The following is a 21,317-nucleotide window of genomic DNA, read 5'->3' as shown; positions in this document are numbered from 1 at the left end:
GCACCATTTTTTCCCCTGCAATTTCAAATGCACTTGTTTTAATAAATAAATACAGCGTTTTAAAAGCATACACAATCTGTGTAAAAATATTAGTCTGTGGTTAAAAGGACTTGAAAGGACTCGAAACTCAAAATGCAGGACTTGGGACTTGACTTGAGACTTTCTAGTCTTGACTTTGGACTTAACTCGGGACTTGCCTGTCTTGACTCGGGACTTGACTCGAGACTTGAGGGCAAAGACTTGAGACTTACTTGTGACTTGCAAAGCAATGACTTGGTCCCACCTCTGGATATAAGTAAGAACTTTACACTACTTTATATTAGAAATGGCAACAGCGGAGGATGAATGTCACATAACAAGAAGATCGACTACGGCGTCGGCACGGACTACAAAGGCGGATGCGCGCAATTTTTCAGGATTCATGCAGATCCCAAATACAGATCAGCAAGTACCAGAAGGTAAGAAAAGTTGGTTTTGCATAATATTGCGAAACAAAACGCTGGATAATATGTCGGGGTGTAGGAAAAAATGTATTCGAATTCGAATCGCGATTCTCACGTTGTGCGATTCAGAATCAATTCTCATTTTTAAAAAAGCGATTTTTATTTTTTATTTTATTTATTTTTTCATTTTTATTTTTTTTAATACATTTTTTTATTAATCAATCCAACAAAACAATACACAGCAAAACCATAACAATGCAATCAAATTCCAAAAGCAAACCCGACCCAGCAACACTCAGAACTGCAATAAACAGAGCAATTGAGAGGAGACACAAACACGACACAGAACAAACCAAAAGTAGTGAAACAAAAATGAATATTATCAACAACAGTAACAATATTAGTTACAATTTCAACATAGCAGTGATTAAAAATCCCTCATTGACATTATCATTAGACATTTATAAAAAAAGAACAATAGTGTCATAGTGGCTTACACTTGCATCGCATCTCATAAGCTTGACAACACACTGTGTCCAATATTTTCACAAAGATAAAATAAGTCATATTTTTGGTTCATTTAATAGTTAAAACAAATTTACATTATTGCAATCAGTTGATAAAACATTGTCCTTTACAATTATAAAAGCTTTTCACTCTGCTTGCATGTCAGCAGACTGGGGTAGATCCTGCTGAAATCCTATGTATTGAATGAATAGAGAATCCTTTTGAATCGGAAAAATATCGTTTTTGAATCGAGAATTGCTTTGAATCGAAAAAAATCGATTTGAATCGAATCGTCACCCCAAGAATCGATATTGAATCGAATCGTGGGACACCCAAATATTCGCAGCCCTAATAATATGTCTTACCTTATACATTGCAAAAAGTCAGTGTTCAAGAACAAGCAAAAAAAATACAAAAATTAGGGGCATTTTACTTGAACTAAGCAAAATTATCTGCCAATAGAACAAGAAAATGTGGTTTGTCAAGACTTTCCAAAACAAGTTAAACTAGCTAATCCTCAATGAACCCAAAAATACCTTAAAATAAGTATATTCTCACTAATAACAAGTGCACTTTTCTTGATAGAAAAAACAAATATATATATATATATATATATATATATATATATATATATATATATATATATATATATATATATATATATATATATATATATATATATATATACATACATTATATATATATATATATATATATATATATATATATATATATATATATATATATATATATATATATATATATATATATATATATATATATATATATATATATATATATATATATATATTTACAGCCCGGCCCCCGACCAAATTTTTTTTTATTGTAATTTTGAAGAATTTATCTGAATGTGCATGAACTATTTCTGTTCAAAATAGTTTCTCAGGCAAATCATATGGTCTAAAAATGCATTTTTCCATTGACAACATGACATCATCGCGCCAAGTGCGGGCTATTTCAGTCAATTAGTGCGCATATATAAATAAAATACAACAAATACAATAACAATAACAATAAAAAACAATAAAAACTATTCTAAATCTGATTCTGATTCTGATATACAGCCAAAAAAATTTTAATTGTAATTTTGAAGAATTTATCTGAATGTGCATGAACTATTCCTGTTCAAAATTGTTAGAAATGTCACATGTTAAATGTTTAAATATTAACTGTCAGTTTACTGTACTGTGCCAACTGTACTACTATATGAGTACCTGTTTTCTATTTTTTCATTGAAAATAAAACAGCAAAGTCCATTTGGCTGTCATCTGTTTTAATTATGAGACACAATTGTGTCAAAGTCATGATTTTTTATTTCATGCTTGAAATAAGAAATGATTACTTTAAAAAAGTAGTTTTATACTTGTGAGTGTTGATGACACAGCTTTGCAACAGTTGATATTCTAGTTTCAAGCATGTTTTACTCAATATAGGTCATCAAATCTCAGCAACAAGCTGTAATATCTTACTGAGATAATTTAGGACCAAAACACTTCAAACAAGTAAAACACTCTAACATAAAATCTGCTTAGTGAGAATAATTATCTTATCAGACAGAAAATAAGCAAATATCCCCCTTATTTGAGATATTTAAAGGCCTACTGAAATGAATTTTTTTTATTTAAACGGGGATAGCAGATCCATTCTACGTGTCATTTTTTATCATTTCGCGATATTGCCATATTTTTGATGACAGGATTTAGTAGAGAACGACGATAAAGGTCGCAACTTTTGGTGGCTGATAAAAAAAAGCCTTGCCTATACCGGAAGTAGCGTGACGTCACCAGAGGAAAGACTCCTCACATTCTACCATTGTTTACAATGCAGCGAGAGAGATTCGGACCGAGAAAGCGACGATTATTGAGCGAGGTTGAAAGATTCGTGGATGAGAAAAGTGAGAGTGAAGGACTAGAGAGGCAGTGCAGGATGTATCTTTTTTCGCTCTGACCGTAACTGAGGTACAAGGGCTCATTGGATTCCACACTTTCTCCTTTTTCTATTGTGGATCACGGATTTGTATTTTAAACCACCTCGGATACTATATCCTCTTGAAAATGAGAGTCGAGAACGCGAAATGGACATTCACAGTGACTTTTATCTCCACGACAATACATCGGCGAAGCTCTTTAGCTACTGAGCTAATGTGATAGCATCGGGCTCAAATGCAGATAGAAACAAAAGAAATAAACCCCTGACTGGAAGGATAGACAGAAGATCAACAATACTATTAAACCATGAACATGTAAACACACGATTAATGCTTTCCAGCCTGGCAAAGCTTAACAATGCTGTTGCTAACGACGCCATTGAAGCTAACTTAGCAACCGGACCTCACAGAGCTATGCTAAAAACATTAGCTATCCTCCTACGCCAGCCAGCCCTCATCTGTTCATCAACACCCGTGCTCACCTGCGTTCCAGCGATCGACGGAAGGACGAAGGACTTCACCCGATCATCCGTGCGGTTGGATAGCGCGTCTGCTATCCAAGTAAGTCCTCCTGGTTGTGTTGCTACAGCCAGCCCCTAATACACCGATCCCACCTACAACTTTCTTCTTTGCAGTCTTCATTGTTCATTAAACAAATTGCAAAAGATTCACCAACACAGATGTCCAGAATACTGTGGAATTTTGAGATGAAAACAGAGCTTATTTGTATTGGATTCAATGGGGTACCAATACTTCCGTTTATCTAGTGACATCACGCGCATACGTCATCATACATAGACGTTTTCAACCGGAAGTTTCGCGGGAAATTTAAAATTGCACTTTATAAGTTAACCCGGCCGTATTGGCATGTGTTGCAATGTTAAGATTTCATCATTGATATATAAACTATCAGACTGCGTGGTCGATAGTAGTGGCTTTCAGTAGGCCTTTAATCTTACTTAGATTTCAGTTTTTGCAGTGCACTTACATTTACATAATAAAGTTGTTAGTTTACACCTGCAGTGTCAGTGTCAACATTGCTTGGGCATACATACAGTAATGTCCACTTCATCCCTGACTGAGTCCTGTGACCCAAACGTCCTCTCTCTGCCCTTCTTTTTTTCTGAGAGTCCATTATCAAGGTACGAAAGCTTGGAATGTGTATGAAGGAGTGTTTGTCTGCACCAATGAGTTGCATGCTGAACCCTGGTCTTGTACCCCGGTGACACAATTAAAGTAGACAGATGGTCCCCACCCGTGCAGGATTTAGAGCAGAGAGGTCCGTTCTTGCAGATAATAAAAGCCACAATTTCTCAGAATAAATGCCCCGAGCTCAGGAGGGCTGAATGTGAACAGGGCTGTGCGGAGCTGGCAATCTTAACCTTTTGTTCTGAATCCATTCCCTCCATGAGAGCATCTCTCCACCCATGCAGGCAAGTGCACCCTGCATTCAACCACCCGCACCCTCTCAGGATATTTGACTTTCCGATACAGCATCACAGTTTTGTGCATAATGACGTTGAATCCTTTCGGTGACAGGAACATTCATGTACTTCTAGCGCTCTGTGGTATAAAAGGCAAGCTTACATAGATGCTTGGTTTGGACTGAGTAAGGCATTCATTTAATAACGTGAACATTATTAAAGGCCTACTGAAAGCCACTACTACCTACCACGCAGTCTGATAGTTTATATATCAATGATGAAATCTTAACATTGCAACACATGCCAATACGGCCGGGTTAACTTATAAAGTGCAATTTTAAATTTCCCGGGAAATATCCAGCTGAAAACGTCTCGGTATGATGATGTTTGCGCGTGACGTCACGGGTTGAAGCAGAAATTTTGGAATAGCACGGTGGCCAGCTTGTTTTCATCGCAAAATTCCACAGTATTCTGGACATCTGTGTTGGTGAATCTTTTGCAATTTGTTTAATGAACAATGGAGACTGCAAAGAAGAAAGTTGTAGGTGGGATCTGTGTATTAGCGGCTGGCTGCAGCAACACAACCAGGAGGACTTTGAATTGGATAGCAGAGGCGCTATCCGACGCTAGCCGCCGACCGCACCGATGATCGGGTGAAGTCCTTCGTCGCGCCGTCGATCGCTGGAACGCAGGTGAGCACGGGTGTTGATGAGCAGATGAGGGCTGGCGTAGGTGGAGAGCTAATGTTTTTAGCATAGCTCTGTCGAGGTCCCTTAGCTAATATAGCTTCAATGGCGTCGTTAGCAACATCATTGCTAGGCTTCGCCAGGCATTAACCATGTGGTTACAGGTCCAGGGTTTGGTTCGGTGTCTCCTGATAGTAGAAGTAATAATAGTATTGTTGATCTTCTGTCTATCCTTCCAGTCAGGGGCATGTTTCTTCTGTTTCTATCCGCAGTTAAGCACGATACTATCACGTTAGCTCCGAAGCTAAAGTGCTTCACCAATGTATTGTCGTGGAGATAAAAGTCACTGTGAATGTCCATTTCGCGTTCTCGACTCTCATTTTCAAGAGGATATAGTATCTGAGGTGGTTTAAAATACAAATCCGTGATCCACAATAGAAAAAGGAGAAAGTGTGGAATCCAATGAGCCCTTGTACCTAAGTTACGGTCAGAGCGAAAAAAGATACACCCTGGCGTCCTGCACTGCACTCTAATGCTTCACTCTCACTTTCCTCATCCACAAATCTTTCATCCTCGCTCAAATTAATGGGGTAATCGTCGCTTTCTCGGTCCGAATCTCTCTCGCTGCTGGTGTAAACAATGTGCAGATGTGAGGAGCTCTTCAACCTGTGACGTCACGCTACTTCCGGTACAGGCGAGGCTTTTTTTATCAGCGACCAAAAGTTGCGAACTTTATCGTCAATGTTCTCCACTAAATCCTTTCAGCAAAAATATGGCAATATCGCGAAATGATCAAGTATGACACATAGAATGGATCTGCTATCCCCGTTTAAATATGAAAATCTCATTTCAGTAGGCCTTTAAAGATGCTGTATGACATTGATTCAAAATAAAAAAATGACCGAAACAGATGCAAAAGTGGAACTTACGCAACTTTCTCATATGCTGCCACAAAAACATTTATTTTACTTGACCTTTCTTTTATCACTTGTTCCGAAATGCTGGTGCTGTGTGTGAATTCTTATCACATGTGAGATGAGTGAAATGTACCATGCTGGGTTTGCCGCTCAGGTGGAAGAAACCATTTTGCATTGTTGGTAGGAGGGTGTGGGTCGGGGCTATTCAACTACACTGCAAAAAGTCAGTGTTCAAAAACAAGAAAGAAAAATACAAAAATGAGGGGTATTTTACTTGAACTAAACAAAATTATCTGCCAATAGAACAAGAAAATTTGGCTTGTCAAGACTTTCCAAAACAAGTAAAATTAGCTAACCTCAATGAACCCCAAAATAGCTTAAAATAAGTATATTCTCACTAATAACAAGTGCACTTTTCTTGGTAGAAAAAACAAATATGAGACCTTTTTTCTGAAAATTGTTCTTAAATGAAGTAAATGCTAGTGCCATTATCTTGACATAATGATATGCGCTCGGCATTACATTTCTTGAAACCAGCAAACTTATACTAAAAACTAATTTATTGTTCTTAATGGAAAGGCAACAAGGCAAATCATATGGTCTAAAAATGCATTTTTCCATTGATAACATGACATCATCGCGCCAAGTGCGTGCTCTTTCAGTCATTAGTGTGCAAGGAATATATATATATATATATATATATATATATATATATATATATATATATATATATATATATATAGATATATATATATATATATATATATATATATATACATATATACACTACCGCTCAAAAGTTTGGGGTCACATTGAAATGTCCTTATTTTCAATGAAGATAACTTTAAACTAGTCTTAACTTTAAAGAAATACACTCTATACATTGCTAATGTGGTAAATGACTATTCTAGCTGTAAATGTCTGGTTTTTGGTGCAATATCTACATAGGTGTATAGAGGCCCATTTCCAGCAACTATCACTCCAGTGTTCTAATGGTACAATGTGTTTGCTCATTGGCTCAGAACGCTAATTGATGATTAGAAAACCCTTGTGCAATCATGTTCACACATCTGAAAACAGTTTAGCTCGTTACAGAAGCTACAAAACTGACCTTCCTTTGAGCCGATTGAGTTTCTGGAGCATCACATTTGTGGGGTCAATTAAACGCTCAAAATGGCCAGAAAAAGAGAACTTCCATCTGAAACTCGACAGTCTATTCTTGTTCTTAGAAATATAATATATATATATATATATATATATATATATATATATATATATATATATATATATATATATATATATATATATATATATATATATATATATATATATATATATATATATACCGTTCAAAAGTTTGGGGTCACCCAAACAATTTTGTGTAATAGCCTTCATTTCTAAGAACAAGAATAGACTGTCGAGTTTCAGATGAAAGTTCTCTTTTTCTGGCCATTTTGAGCGTTTAATTGACCCCACAAATGTGATGCTCCAGAAACTCAATCTGCTCAAAGGAAGGTCAAGTAAAACAAACAACAAGTAAAATTATATATATATACACACTACCGTTCAAAAGTTTGGGGTCACCCAAACAATTTTGTGGAATAGCCAATTTTTGGGTTAATTGAATTTAGCTAATTTTACTTGTTTTGGAAAGTCTTGACAAGCCGAATTTTCTTGTTCTATTGGCAGATAATTTTGCTTAGTTCAAATAAAAATAATTAAAAAAAAAAAAAAATATATATATATATATATATATATATATATATATATATATATATATATATAAATATATATATATATATATATATATATATATATATATATATATATATATATATATATACACACATACATATATATATATATATATATATATATATATATATATATATATATATATATATATATATATATATATATATGTATATATATATATATATATATATATATATATATATATATATATATATATATATATATATATATATATATATATATTTGTGCATGAACTATTTCTGTCCCAAATTTTTTGAAATGTTTCATGTTAAATGTTTAAATATTAACTGTCAGTTTACTGTACTGTGCCAACTGTACTACTATATGAGTACCTGTTTTCTATTGTTTCATTGAAAATAAAACAGCAAAGTCCATTTGGCTGTCATCTGTTTTAATTATGAGACACAATTGTGTCAAAGTCATGATTTTTTATTTCATGCTTGAAATAAGAAATGATTACTTTAAAAAAGTAGTTTTATACTTGTGAGTGTTGATGACACAGCTTTGCAACAGTTGATATTCTAGTTTCAAGCATGTTTTACTCAATATAGGTCATCAAATCTCAGCAACAAGCTGTAACATCTTACTGAGATCATTTAGGACCAAAACACTTCAAACAAGTAAAACACTCTAACATAAAATCTGCTTTTTGAGAAGAATTATCTTATCAGACAGAAAATAAGCAAATATCACCCTTATTTGAGATATTTCATCTTACTTAGATTTCAGTTTTTGCAGTGTACATCATGAAGAGGGCAGCAGTGTTGTCAGAAAGTTCCCCCGCACGTTATTCAATTCGGACTATGTTTACTTAATTACAAAGTAAACACATCGGCTTTCAACTGCACTGTCAATAAATTTATTTTTTTGCCCTCGCTACTCGTTTCCAGCGTGTGCAGCTAGTTAACAGCATGAAGAAAGAGAAGCTCCAGAAGTTTTGTTGAGAATTGATGTTCCTTCTTTTGAAATATTTTCCTTCGTCACTCTCGTCACTCGTCATTCTTGCTTGATGTACAGCTTAAGTTGTTCTTCATATTGCGCCACACATTTTCAATGGGAGACAGGTCTGGACTACAGGCAGGCCAGTCTAGTACCCACACTCTTTTACTATGTAGCCACGCTGTTGTAACACATGGCTTGGCATTGTCTTGATGAAATAAGCAGGGGCGTCCATGGTAACGTTGCTTGGATGGCAACATATGTTGCTCCAAAACCTGTATGTACCTTTCAGCATTAATGGTGCCTTCACAGATGTGTAAGTTACCCATGTCTTGGGCACTAATACACCCCCATACCATCACACATGCTGGCTTTTACACTTTGCGCCGAGAACAATCCGGATGGTTCTTTTCCTCTTTGGTCCGGAGGACACGACGTCCACAGTTTCCAAAAACAATTTGAAATGTGGACTCGTCAGACCACAGAACACTTTTCCACTTTGTGTCAGTCCATCTTAGATGAGCTCAGGCCCAGCGAAGCCGGCACCGTTTCTGGGTGTTGTTGATAAATGGTTTTGGCTTTGCATAGTAGAGTTTTAACTTGCACTTGCAGATGTAGCGACCAACTGTAGTTACTGACCGTGGTTTTCTGAAGTGTTCCTGAGCCCATGTGGTGATATCCTTTACACACTGATGTCGCTTTTTGATGCAGTATCGCCTGAGGGATCGAAGGTCTGTAATATCATGGCTTACGTGCAGTGATTTCTCCAGATTCTCTGAACCCTTTGATGATATTACGGAGCGTAGATGGTGAAATCCTTAAATTCCTTGCAATAGCTCATTGAGAAATGTTTTTTTTTGCTCTCGAATTTTCCACAAAGTGGTGACACTCGCCCCATCCTTGTTTGTGAATGACTGAGCATTTCATGGAAGCTGCTTTTATACCCAATCATGGCACCCACCTGTTCCCAATTAGCCTGTTCACCTGTGGGATGTCCCAAATAAGTCTTTGATGAGCATTCCTCAACTTTCTCTGTCTTTTTTTGCCACTTGTGCCAGCTTTTTTGAAACATCAAATTCCAAATGAGCTAATATTTGCAAAAAGCAACAAAGTTTTCCAGTTCGAACGTTAAATATCTTGTCTTTGCAGTCTATTCAATTGAATATAAGTTGAAAAGGATTTGCAAATCATTGTATTCTGTTTTTATTTACCATTTACACAACGTGACAACTTCACTGCTTTCGGGGTTTTGTACATTTGGCAGTAGAATCAGCAAAATGAGCGGGATTAGCTGTGCTGGGCCAAATCCAAATATACATGTTTTAGCTCGGATCCTGCCTCCAATTATTTATATGCTGGTGTCACCAGGTTGTGCATGACAAATATTGGCTGTAATGCAAGCACAGTTTCATGCCAGGATTCAGTGTGCCGGCTAGAAGCGCTAATTTGGGGCTTACATCGCTTACATTACACATGACCTGCCGGCTCAGTGGCACAAACAAATTGGACATTTAATTAGTGGAACACGGCTTAGACATTGTGTAAACACGCTTTAATGCATGTATGCTTTGTTTATTTCAAGTCTGTTTAGTTTCTCGTGACCTTGACTTTCAGCTGCAGAAGGTACACTGCAAAAAGTCAGTGTTCAAAAACAAGAACAAAAATTACAATAATGAGGGGTATTTTATTTGAACTAAGCAAAATGATCTGCCAATAGATCAAGAAAATTCGGCTTGTCAAGACTTTCCAAAACAAGTAAAATTAGCTAACTTCAATTAACCACAAAATACCTTAAAATAAGTATATTCTCACTAATAACAAGTGCACTTTTCTTGGTAGAAAAAAAAAGAGACCTTTTTGCTCAATATGTTGAAAAATATTCTTAAATGAAGTAAATGCTAGTGCCATTATCTTGACATAATGATATGCGCTCTGCATTACATTTCTTGAAAACAGCAAACTTATACTAAAAACTAATTTATTGTTCTTAATGGAAAGGCAACAAGGCAACCGCTTGTTGCTCTCGGGGTCTCCTTGCCGCTCAGGCAAATCATATTGACTAAAAATGTATTTTTCCATGGATAACATGACATGTTTTACTCAATATAGGTCATCAAATCTCAGCAACAAGCTGTAATATCTTACTGAGATCATTTAGGAGCAAAACACTTAAAACAAGTAAAACACTAACATAAAATCTGCTTAGTGAGAATAATTATCTTGGACAGAAAATAAGCAAATATCACCCTTAGTTGAGATACTTAATCTTAGCAGGGTTTCCCACACATTCATTTATTTGTGGCGGCCCGCCACGAAAGAATTACGTCCGCCACAAATGAAAAAAAAATAAAAAAATAAAAACAATTAAAAAAATATATATATTAAAAAAAAATATATATATATATATTTTTTTGCAAATCATATAGTTGATGTAGATGCCCATATCGGCTGTTCAGATTTACTTTACAAAAGAGAGGTGTAGTTGCCTTATTTGTATTTGACTTTATTAAATGTATTTATATTAGAAACACAACATGTGTATATAACAAAGGGTGCAAAGTCTGCAGGCAGTAGGAAACACATGGTTAAGTGTAGGGAGTAAAACTGATGTCAGTCTAAAGTTCAAGATTTTTGGAGCACTTTGTTCAGTGGATCAGATGTTTGATTAAGCTCTGTGTCTATCTACCACCACTACTGTTTTCTGTTTATTTGTTACTGACTGTGGCAGGACACCTCTGCCTCTGTTTCACTTTATGTTGCTGGTAAATAATATGGTTGTAGTAGTAGGCTAAAGTTAAATTATTTAGTATGCACTAATTAAAGGGGCAGAGCTTTGAGACATTTTAGCTTTTATATTTTATAAGATATATTTTTTGTAAGAACCACAATTAATAAATATATTTCAGTGAATAACTTATTGTTCAAATCTGTATATAAATATGTACATAAAAGTGTTGTAATTATATTGTAAAATGGTTGGATGGATGGACGTTTAAAACAAAACTGTTATTATTAATTAGTAAGTATACATTTTTTGAGCCTTTTTAGAGAAAATCAAATCATTGTAGTAAATTATGCAAATTACTCGATGATGTCATGGCGACCACGCCCATAGCCACGCCCCCACCGCCACAGGTATCTTGGCAGTTTATGGGAAACACTGCTTAGATTTCAGTTTTTGCAGTGTAGAAATGTATATTTTGTCTTAAAGCAGAATCAGTACCGACCTGTCCAGCCGGGATGGCAGTGGCAGTACCCACTCACAGCATCGCAGCTATCAGCATGACTGCAGTCACAGCGCTCCCTGCAGTCCAGCCCAAAAGTGCCATCCTGACAAAAAAAAAAAAGACCTCTAACTTTTCTCCAACGCTGACAAAATCAAGCAGAGGTCAGGGTCATTTGGGTCTTTGTGATTCTCTCAAACATACAGGACAGGACTCATCGCAGTGATCTCCCCTCCAGCCCGGGGAACAAGTACAGGTGCCATCAACCGGGTCACAGGCGGCGCCGTTGGCACACAAGCATGACTGATTGCAGCCCAGACCCCAACAACCACTGGAGCACAGAATAGAGCAGTCCACCCCCTGCCAGCCTGGAGGATGATGGAGTAGAGACAGTAAATACAAGACAACGCTGAATACTTCATATACTAGTATTTTCTTAGACAAAAAAAAGAGAAGTTCTTCAAAAGGGATTGAGAATTCTACATAGAAGTCGTTTTAAGGAATAATATAATGTCATCTTAATTTTGCATGAAAAAAAAATAGATATAAGTGTCATCAAAGAGTAAAAATGCATTTCTTTCAATATGCATCATAACAAAAAGGGTAATATATAAAAAAAAAAAGGATAGATGTTGATAGTCCAACTCATACTGACTGGTACACTGCAAAAAGTCAGTGCTCAAAAACAAGAAAAAAAAAAAAATACAAAAATGAGGGGTATTTTATTTGAATTAAGCAAAATTATCTGCCAATAGAACAAGAACATTTGGCTTGTCAAGACTTTCCAAAACAAGTAAAATTAGCTAACCTCAATGAACCCCAAAATACCTTAAAATAAGTATATTCTCACTAATAACTGTACTACTACAAACCCCGTTACCATATGAGTTGGGAAATGGTGTTAGATGTAAATATAAACGGAATACAATGATTTGCAAATCCTTTTCAACCCATATTCAGTTGAATGCACTACAAAGACAACATATTTGATGTTCAAACTCATTTTGCAAATAATAATTAACTTAGAATTTCATGGCTGCAACACGTGCCAAAGTAGTTGAGAAAGGGCATGTTCACCACTGTGTTACATGGCCTTTCCTTTTAACAACACTCCGTAAATGATTGGGAACTGAGGAGACACATTTTTGAAGCTTCTCAGGTGGAATTCTCTGCGATGAGGTGGCGACTTGTCCAGGGTGTACCCCGCCTTCCGCCCGATTGTAGCTGAGATAGGCTCTAGCGCCCCCCGTGACCCCGAAGGGAATAAGTGGTAGAAAATGGATGGATGGAAGGTGGAATTCTTTCCCATTCTTGCTTGATGTACAGCTTAAGTTGTTCAACAGTCCGGGGGTCTCCGTTGTGGTATTTTAGGCTTCATAATGTGCCACACATTTTCAATGAGAGACAGGTCTGGACTACAGGCAGGCCAGTCTAGTACCCGCACTCTTTTAGTATGAAGCCACGTTGTTGTAACACGTGGCTTGGCATTGTCTTGCTGAAATAAGCAGGGGCGTCCATGGTAACGTTGCTTGGATGACAACATATGTTGCTCCAAAACCTGTATGTACCTTTCAGCATTAATGGCGCCTTCACAGATGTGTAAGTTACCCATGTCTTGGGCACTAATACACCCCCATACCATCACACATGCTGGCTTTTACACTTTGCGCCTATAACAATCTTGATGGTTCTTTTCCTCTTTGGTTCGGAGGACACGACGTCCACAGTTTCCAAAAAAAATTTGAAATGTGGACTCGTCAGACCACAGAACACTTTTCCACTTTGTATCAGTCCATCTTAGATGAGCTCAGGCCCAGCGAAGCCGACGGTGTTTCTGGGTGTTGTTGAGAAACGATTTTCGCCTTGCATAGGAGAGTTTTAACTTGCACTTACAGATGTAGCGACCAACTGTAGTTACTCACAGTGGGTTTCTGAAGTGTTCCTGAGCCCATGTGGTGATATCCTTGTTGATGCAGTACAGCCTGAGGGATCGAAGGTCACGGGCTTAGCTGCTTACATGCAGTGATTTCTCCAGATTCTCTGAACCCTTTGATGATATTACGGACCATAGATGGTGAAATCCCTAAATTCCTTGCAATAGCTGGTTCAAGGTTTTTCTTAAACTGTTCAACAATTTGCTCAGGCATTTGTTGACAAAGTGGTGACCCTCGCCCCATCCTTGTTTGTGAATGACTGAGCATTTCATGGAATCTACTTTTATACCCAATCATGGCACCCACCTGTTCCCAATTTGCCTGTTCACCTGTGGGATGTTCCAAATAAGTGTTTGATGAGCATTCCTCAACTTTATCAGTATTTATTGCCACCTTTCCCAACTTCTTTGTCACGTGTTGCTGGCATCAAATTCTAAAGTTAATTATTATTTGCAAAAAAAAAAAGTTTATCAGTTTGAACATCAAATATGTTGTCTTTGTAGCATATTCAACTGAATAGGATTTGCAAATCATTGTATTCCGTTTATATTTACATCTAACACAATTTCCCAACTCATATGGAAATAAAACAATTAAACCCATATATTTAATGTATTGTGTTAGTTAAATATACCAAAAAAATTACCTACATTTTAAAAAGATGTAATATGACATGAACATTTTTTTAAAGCAATATTTTGGGTTTAACAAACAAATATTTGTATATTGTTATCTTACATTGTACAATTGTATGAACGATTAGAAATATAAATTACGAGACCTAGGGCTGCAAAAATTAATCAATTAATGCGATTCGAAAAACCCTTCAATTTATAGCTTGTTGCTTCGATTAATGGTTTGAGGGCCCGGAACTTTCAACATGCGAACATAGTTTCTGCAGGTCCGCTGCAATAGAGCACACATGAGAGCAGTGGTGTATGGGTGTCAGAAACAGTCGAAAAGAAGAGATGTTTTTAAAAAATACAAATAAATATTACTGCAAACATGTAAAAAGTGCAATTTCCACATTGATGTCTTTATTTTTTAAGAAAAATCATTGTTTATTTCAACAATTTTCCCTGAAAATGCACATTGAGGCTATAACGTGTGTTTTATCCGATTACTCAATTAATTAGACAAACTAATTGATAGATTAATCAATTATTAAAATTGTTAAAACAATCAATAGCTGCAGCCCGACACTAGATGCACAATGCATTATGAGCGCACGAGAGTGCTGTGTAAATATCATACAATCAGGCCATATCATTAGGTGCAAATATAATTATGGTCTGTTTTTATTGGCACTGTAAGTGTGCCAGTAAAAAGTCAACATTTGATGCAAGTGTGCTGCTACTGATGCTATTGAATATTGCATTACATTACATTGCCTAGGGGTACTGAGTGTTAGTAATGGTTGAAATACATTCTGGAGTTAAAATAATATAAAACATGTAACTACAGTAGGTATCTCATATAATTAAATTAAATTAAATCAGGCAAACTCCTCACCTTGTATCCGTTCATTCCATCAATTTAAAACAACTGCATCATTTGTACATCCTGCAAATATCGACCTGCATGTTGAATAACAAAACAATCTATCAACACATCCTTGAGCTGTTAGAGCAATTAGGGGAAAAAAGGACCAAGAAGAGTGCGAAACCAAACCATTGCGGGCTGGATAAGCAGAAGTAGAAAACTCTGCTCGGTAGAAAAAGTTTAAAGTAAGTAAGGAAGTACATTTTATTTATAAAGTGCTTTTCACAGATAAAATCACAAAGTGCTGCACAAAACATAGGTGAAGTAGAACAATAATTCAATTTAAAACAACAGGGGCAACAACATAAAAAGGATACAAAGTGGATTAAAAATGATAGTTAAAAGGTGCATTAAAGGCCTACTGAAATGACATTTTTTTATTTAAACGGGGATAGCAGATCCATTCTATGTGTCATACTTGATCATTTCGCGATATTGCCATATTTTTGCTGAAAGGATTTAGTATAGAACATCGACGATAAAGTTCGCAACTTTTGGTCTCTGATAAAATAAAAAGCCTTGCCCCTACCGGAAGTAGCGTGACGACACCGGAGGAAGGACTGCTCATATTTTCCTATTGTTTACACCAGCAGCGAGAGAGATTCGGACCGAGAAAGTGACGATTACCCCATTAATTTGAGCGAGGATGAAAGATTCGTGGATGAGGAACGTGAAAGTGAAGGACTAGAGTGCAGTGCAGAACGTATCTTTTTTCGCTCTGACCGTAACTTAGGTACAAGCTGGCTCATTGGATTCCACACTCTCTCCTTTTTCTATTGTGGATCACAGATTTGTATTCTAAACTACCTCGGATACTATATCCTCTTGAAAATGAGAGTCGAGATCACAAAATGGACATTCACAGTGACTTTTATCTCCACGACAATACATTGATGAAGCTCTTTAGCTACTGAGCTAACGTGATAGCATCGGGCTTTACTGCATATAGAAACAAAACAAATAAGTCCCTGACTGGAAGGATAGACAGAAGATCAACAATACTACCAAACTCTGGACATGTAAATAAACGGTTAACGCTTTCCAGCTAGGCGAAGCTTAATAATGCTGTTGCTAACGACGCCATTGAAGCTAACTTAGCTACGGAACCTCGACAGAGCTATGCTAAAAACAATAGCTCTGCACCTACGCCAGCTCTCATCTGTTCATCACGACCCGTGCTCACCTGCGTTCCAGCGATCGACGGTACGACGAAGGACTTCACCCGATCACCGATGCGGTTGGCGGCCCGGAGACGGAGGAAATCAAGGTGAGGTCGTTCGGCTAGCGTGTCTGCTATCCTCAAAGTGCTCCTGGTCGTGTTGCTGTAGTCCGCCGCTAATACACCGATCGCACCTACAGCTTTCTTCTTTGCAGTCTCCATTGTTCATTAAACAAATTACAAAAGATTCACCAACACAGATGTCCAGAATACTGTGGAATTTTGAAATGAAAACAGAGCTTTTTGTATTGGATTCAATGGGCTCCGAATACTTCCGCTTCCACTGTTGACGTCACGTGCAAACGTCATCATATCGAAACGTTTTCAGCCGGAAGTTTGCCGGGAAATTTAAAATTGCACTTTATAAGTTAACCCGGCCGTATTGGCATGTGTTGCAATGTTAAGATTTCATCATTGATATATAAACTATCAGACTGCATGGTCGGTAGTAGTGGCTTTCAGTAGGCCTTTAAAGGCCTACTGAAATGAGATGTTCTTATTTAAACGGGGATAGCAGATCCATTCTATGTCATACTTGATCATTTCGCGATATTGCCATATTTTTGCTGAAAGGATTTAGTAGAGAACATCGACGATAAAGTTCGCAACTTTTGGTTGCTGATAAAAAAGCCTTGCCTGTACCGGAAGTAGCGTGACGTCACAGGTTGTGGAGCGCCTTACATCTGCACATTGTTTACAATCATGGCCACAAGCAGCGAGAGCGATTCGGACAGAGAAAGCGACGATTTCCCCGTTAATTTGAGCGAGGATGAAAGATTCGTGGATGAGGAAAGTGAGAGTGAAGGACTAGAGGGCAGTGGAAGCGATTCAGATAGGGAAGATGCTGTGAGAGGCGGGTGGGACCTGATATTCAGCTGGGAATGACTAAAACAGTAAATAAACACAAGACATATATATACTCTATTAGACACAACACAACCAGGCTTATATTTAATATGCCACAAATTAATCCAGCATAACAAACACCTCCCCCCTCCCGTCCATATAACACGCCAATACAACTCAAACACCCGCACAACACACTCAATCTCACAGCCCAAAGTACCGTTCACCTCCCCAAAGTTCATACAGCACATATATTTCCCCAAAGTTACGTACGTGACATGCACATAGCGGCACGCACATACGGGCAAGCGATCAATTGTTTGGAAGAAAGCTGCGTACTCACGGTAGCGCGTATCCAACTCAAAGTCCTCCTGGTAAGAGTCTATGTTGTCCCAGTTCTCCATAGGCCAATAGTAAAGCTTGACTGTCATCGTTCGGGAATGTAAACAATGAAACACCGGCTACGACGTAGCAGCTACGTGTTTGTGTTGCTGCAGCTGGCCGCTAATACACCGCTTCCCATCTACAGCTTTCTTCTTTGCTGTCTCCATTGTTCATTAAACAAATTGCAAAAGATTCACCAACACAGATGTCCAGAATACTGTGGTATTTTGCGATGAAAACAGACGACTTAATAGCTGGCCACAATGCTGTCCCAAAATGTCCGCTACAATCCGTGACGTCACGCGCAAACGTCATCATACCGAGACGTTTTCAGCAGGATATTTCGCGGGAAATTTAAAATTGCACTTTACTAATCTAACCCGGCCGTATTGGCATGTGTTGCAATGTTAAGATTTCATCATTGATATATAAACTATCAGACTGCGTGGTCGGTAGTAGCGGGTTTCAGTAGGCCTTTAACTAAAAGCTTCACTAAAAAGGGGAAGTTTTCAAATATTTTAAAGTTTTAAAACTTTTAACACAGTCAAATTCACAGAGTGACTGGTGCAAGTTGTTCCAGAGTCTGGGAGCTATAGCCTGGAATGCCAGGTCTCCACAGGTTTTAAAACACGTTTTTGGGATCTTTAGAAGACCTGGCCTGAAGACCGGAGGCTGCGGCCTGAAGAGTAGGGGTATAGCAAGTCAGTGATGTACTGAGGGCCCCCCACCATGCAACACACGGAATGTCAGGACTAAAATCTTAAACTCAATGCAGAATTTAACTGGGAGCCAATGAAGACTGCATAAAACAGGGGTGATATGGGCTGTTCTGGATGCACCGGTCAAATGTCTGGCAGCCGCATTTCGTACCGTCTGAAGTCTCTTTAGCGTTGACTTGTTGAAGAGAGTGAAAAGAGAATTGCAATAGTCAATACGAGATGACTGATGAAATGAATGAACATTTCGAGAACCAATTTTGACAACACATTTCTCACTTTAGAAATATTTCTGAGATGATGAAAACAGTTTTTGGTCAGTTGACGGCAGTGACTCTCCCAAGACATGGACTGATCCAACACAACCCCAAGGTTTCTGAGGATGCTTTTAACAGATGCACCCAGAGCACCAAGGGAGTTCTTGATCAGTGGGATCTTTTTATTGGGAGCAATTATCAGAGTTTCCGTTTTGTTTTACAAACCCCGTTTCCATATGAGTTGGGAAATTGTGTTGGATGTAAATATAAACGGAATACAACGATTTGCAAATCCTTTTCAACCCATATTCAGTTGAATATGCTACAAAGACAACATATTTAATGTTCAAACTGATAAACATTTTTTTTGTTGCAAATAATCATTAACTTTAGAATTTGATGCCAGCAACACGTGACAAAGAAGTTGGGAAAGGTGGCAATAAATACTGATAAAGTTGAGGAATGCTCATCAAACACTTATTTGGAACATCCCACAGGTGAACAGGCAAATTGGGAACAGGTGGGTGCCATGATTGGGTATAAAAGTAGATTCCATGAAATGCTCAGTCATTCACAAACAAGGATGGGGCGAGGGTCACCACTTTGTCAACAAATGCGTGAGCAAATTGTTGAACAGTTTAAGAAAAACCTTTCTCAACCAGCTATTGCAAGGAATTTAGGGATTTCACCATCTACGCTCCGTAATTTTATCAAAGGGTTCAGAGAATCTGGAGAAATCACTGCACGTAAGCAGCTAAGCCCGTGACCTTCGATCCCTCAGGCTGTACTGCATCAACAAGCGACATCAGTGTGTAAAGGATATCACCACATGGGCTCAGGAACACTTCAGAAACCCACTGTCAGTAACTACAGTTGGTCGCTACATCTGTAAGTGCAAGTTAAAACTCTCCTATGCAAGGCGAAAACCGTTTATCAACAACACCCAGAAACGCCGTCGGCTTTGCTGGGCCTGAGCTCATCTAAGATGGACTGATACAAAGTGGAAAAGTGTTCTGTGGTCTGACGAGTCCACATTTCAAATTGTTTTTGGAAACTGTGGACGTTGTGTCCTGCGGACCAAAGAGGAAAATAACCATCCGGATTGTTATAGGCGCAAAGTTGAAAAGCCAGCATGTGTGATGGTATGGGGGTGTATTAGTGCCCAAGACATGGGTAACTTACACATCTGTGAAGGCACCATTAATGCTGAAAGGTAGATACAGGTTTTGGAGCAACATATGTTGCCATCCAAGCAACGTTACCATGGACGCCCCTGCTTATTTCAGCAAGACAATGCCAAGCCACTTGTTACATCAACGTGGCTTCATAGTAAAAGAGTGCGGGTACTAGACTGGCCTGCCTGTAGTCCAGACCTGTCTCCCATTGAAAATGTGTGGCGCATTATGAAGCCTAAAATACCACAACGGAGACCCCCGGACTGTTGAACAACTTAAGCTGTACATCAAGCAAGAATGGGAAAGAATTCCACCTGAGAAGCTTCAAAAATGTGTCTCCTCAGTTCCCAAACGTTTACTGAGTGTTGTTAAAAGGAAAGGCCATGTAACACAGTGGTGATCATGCCCTTTCCCAACTACTTTGGCACGTGTTGCAGCCATGAAATTCTAAGTTAATTATTATTTACAAAAAAAAAAAGTTTTTATGAGTTTGAACATCAAATATGTTGTCTTTGTAGTGCATTCAACTGAATATGGGTTGAAAAGGATTTGCAAATCATTGTATTCCGTTTATATTTACATCTAACACAATTTCCCAACTCATATGGAAACGGGGTTTGTAATTTATCCGGAGGAAATTTGAGGACAACCAGTTTTTAATACAGCATACGCACTCCAATAACTCAGAAACTTGAAAACCACTTGTGTAACAAGCAAATGATCGAATAAATTATCTGAAAGTCTTGCTTCTATGACACAATTTTGTCCGCCTCAAATCTGATTTACTTGCTCAGATTTCTTCAACATGGAGCTGGACGCGTGGAGTGAGACAAAATGGACAATTTGGAGAGCTGTCCGAAACACCTGCCAGCTCCCGGCGGGAGGAAGTGTCCTCCCTCCGCTGCTGTACATCATTTTGTAGTCTATTGACTGCCGCAGATATGTGGAGCGTGACATCTGGAGGGCTATTGATGATGCCGTCATATCCAGCCTGTTAAACAGGGAGGAAAGTCGCCTCTTGTTGACTCAATCATTCTTTACACTGACTGTGTCAGAGCCTAACAACAAGCATCGATTCCTTCCTCTCACTTGCCAGTGCCGTGATGAATGACCGTGAACACTCACATTTGAGTACACAAGGCAATAAAGTGACGGTGTCACGACAAGAAGAGCCATCAGCATCTTTTTATCTCAGGAAACTCTCAAGTTCCGGGATGACAGGACCCCGGCCACAATGTTTTATTGACCTTTTATTGAATCTCGTCTTACTGTTTTTTCCCCCTGCTGGTATCAGTATCTAAAAGCCAAACATAAAGATGTCCTGAATTACTACTCAACAGCAGAATGACTCAGCAGAATCTTTAAACTAAGCATTTACTG

At 37.9% G+C, this 21,317-nt stretch overlaps 1 protein-coding gene across 4 annotated transcripts in view; it reads right to left on the bottom strand.

The window, feature by feature from the left end:
* The window catches only part of megf11 (multiple EGF-like-domains 11), a 497,434-nt gene that overhangs the window by 82,603 nt on the left and 393,514 nt on the right, over window positions 1–21,317 (bottom strand). For all 4 annotated transcript variants that reach the window (XM_062061102.1, XM_062061106.1, XM_062061104.1 and 1 more), the window contains 2 exons: window positions 12,069–12,232; window positions 11,868–11,970 (listed from right to left, as the gene is read on the bottom strand). In XM_062061102.1, coding sequence (XP_061917086.1) covers window positions 11,868–11,970; window positions 12,069–12,232 — 267 coding nt within the window. The remainder of the gene's footprint in view (window positions 1–11,867; window positions 11,971–12,068; window positions 12,233–21,317) is intronic.

The sequence above is a fragment of the Entelurus aequoreus genome, linkage group LG10, assembly GCF_033978785.1.
Source record: "Entelurus aequoreus isolate RoL-2023_Sb linkage group LG10, RoL_Eaeq_v1.1, whole genome shotgun sequence".
In the NCBI taxonomy this organism is placed as follows: domain Eukaryota; kingdom Metazoa; phylum Chordata; class Actinopteri; order Syngnathiformes; family Syngnathidae; genus Entelurus; species Entelurus aequoreus.
This window is presented reverse-complemented; position numbering and strand designations above follow the sequence as displayed.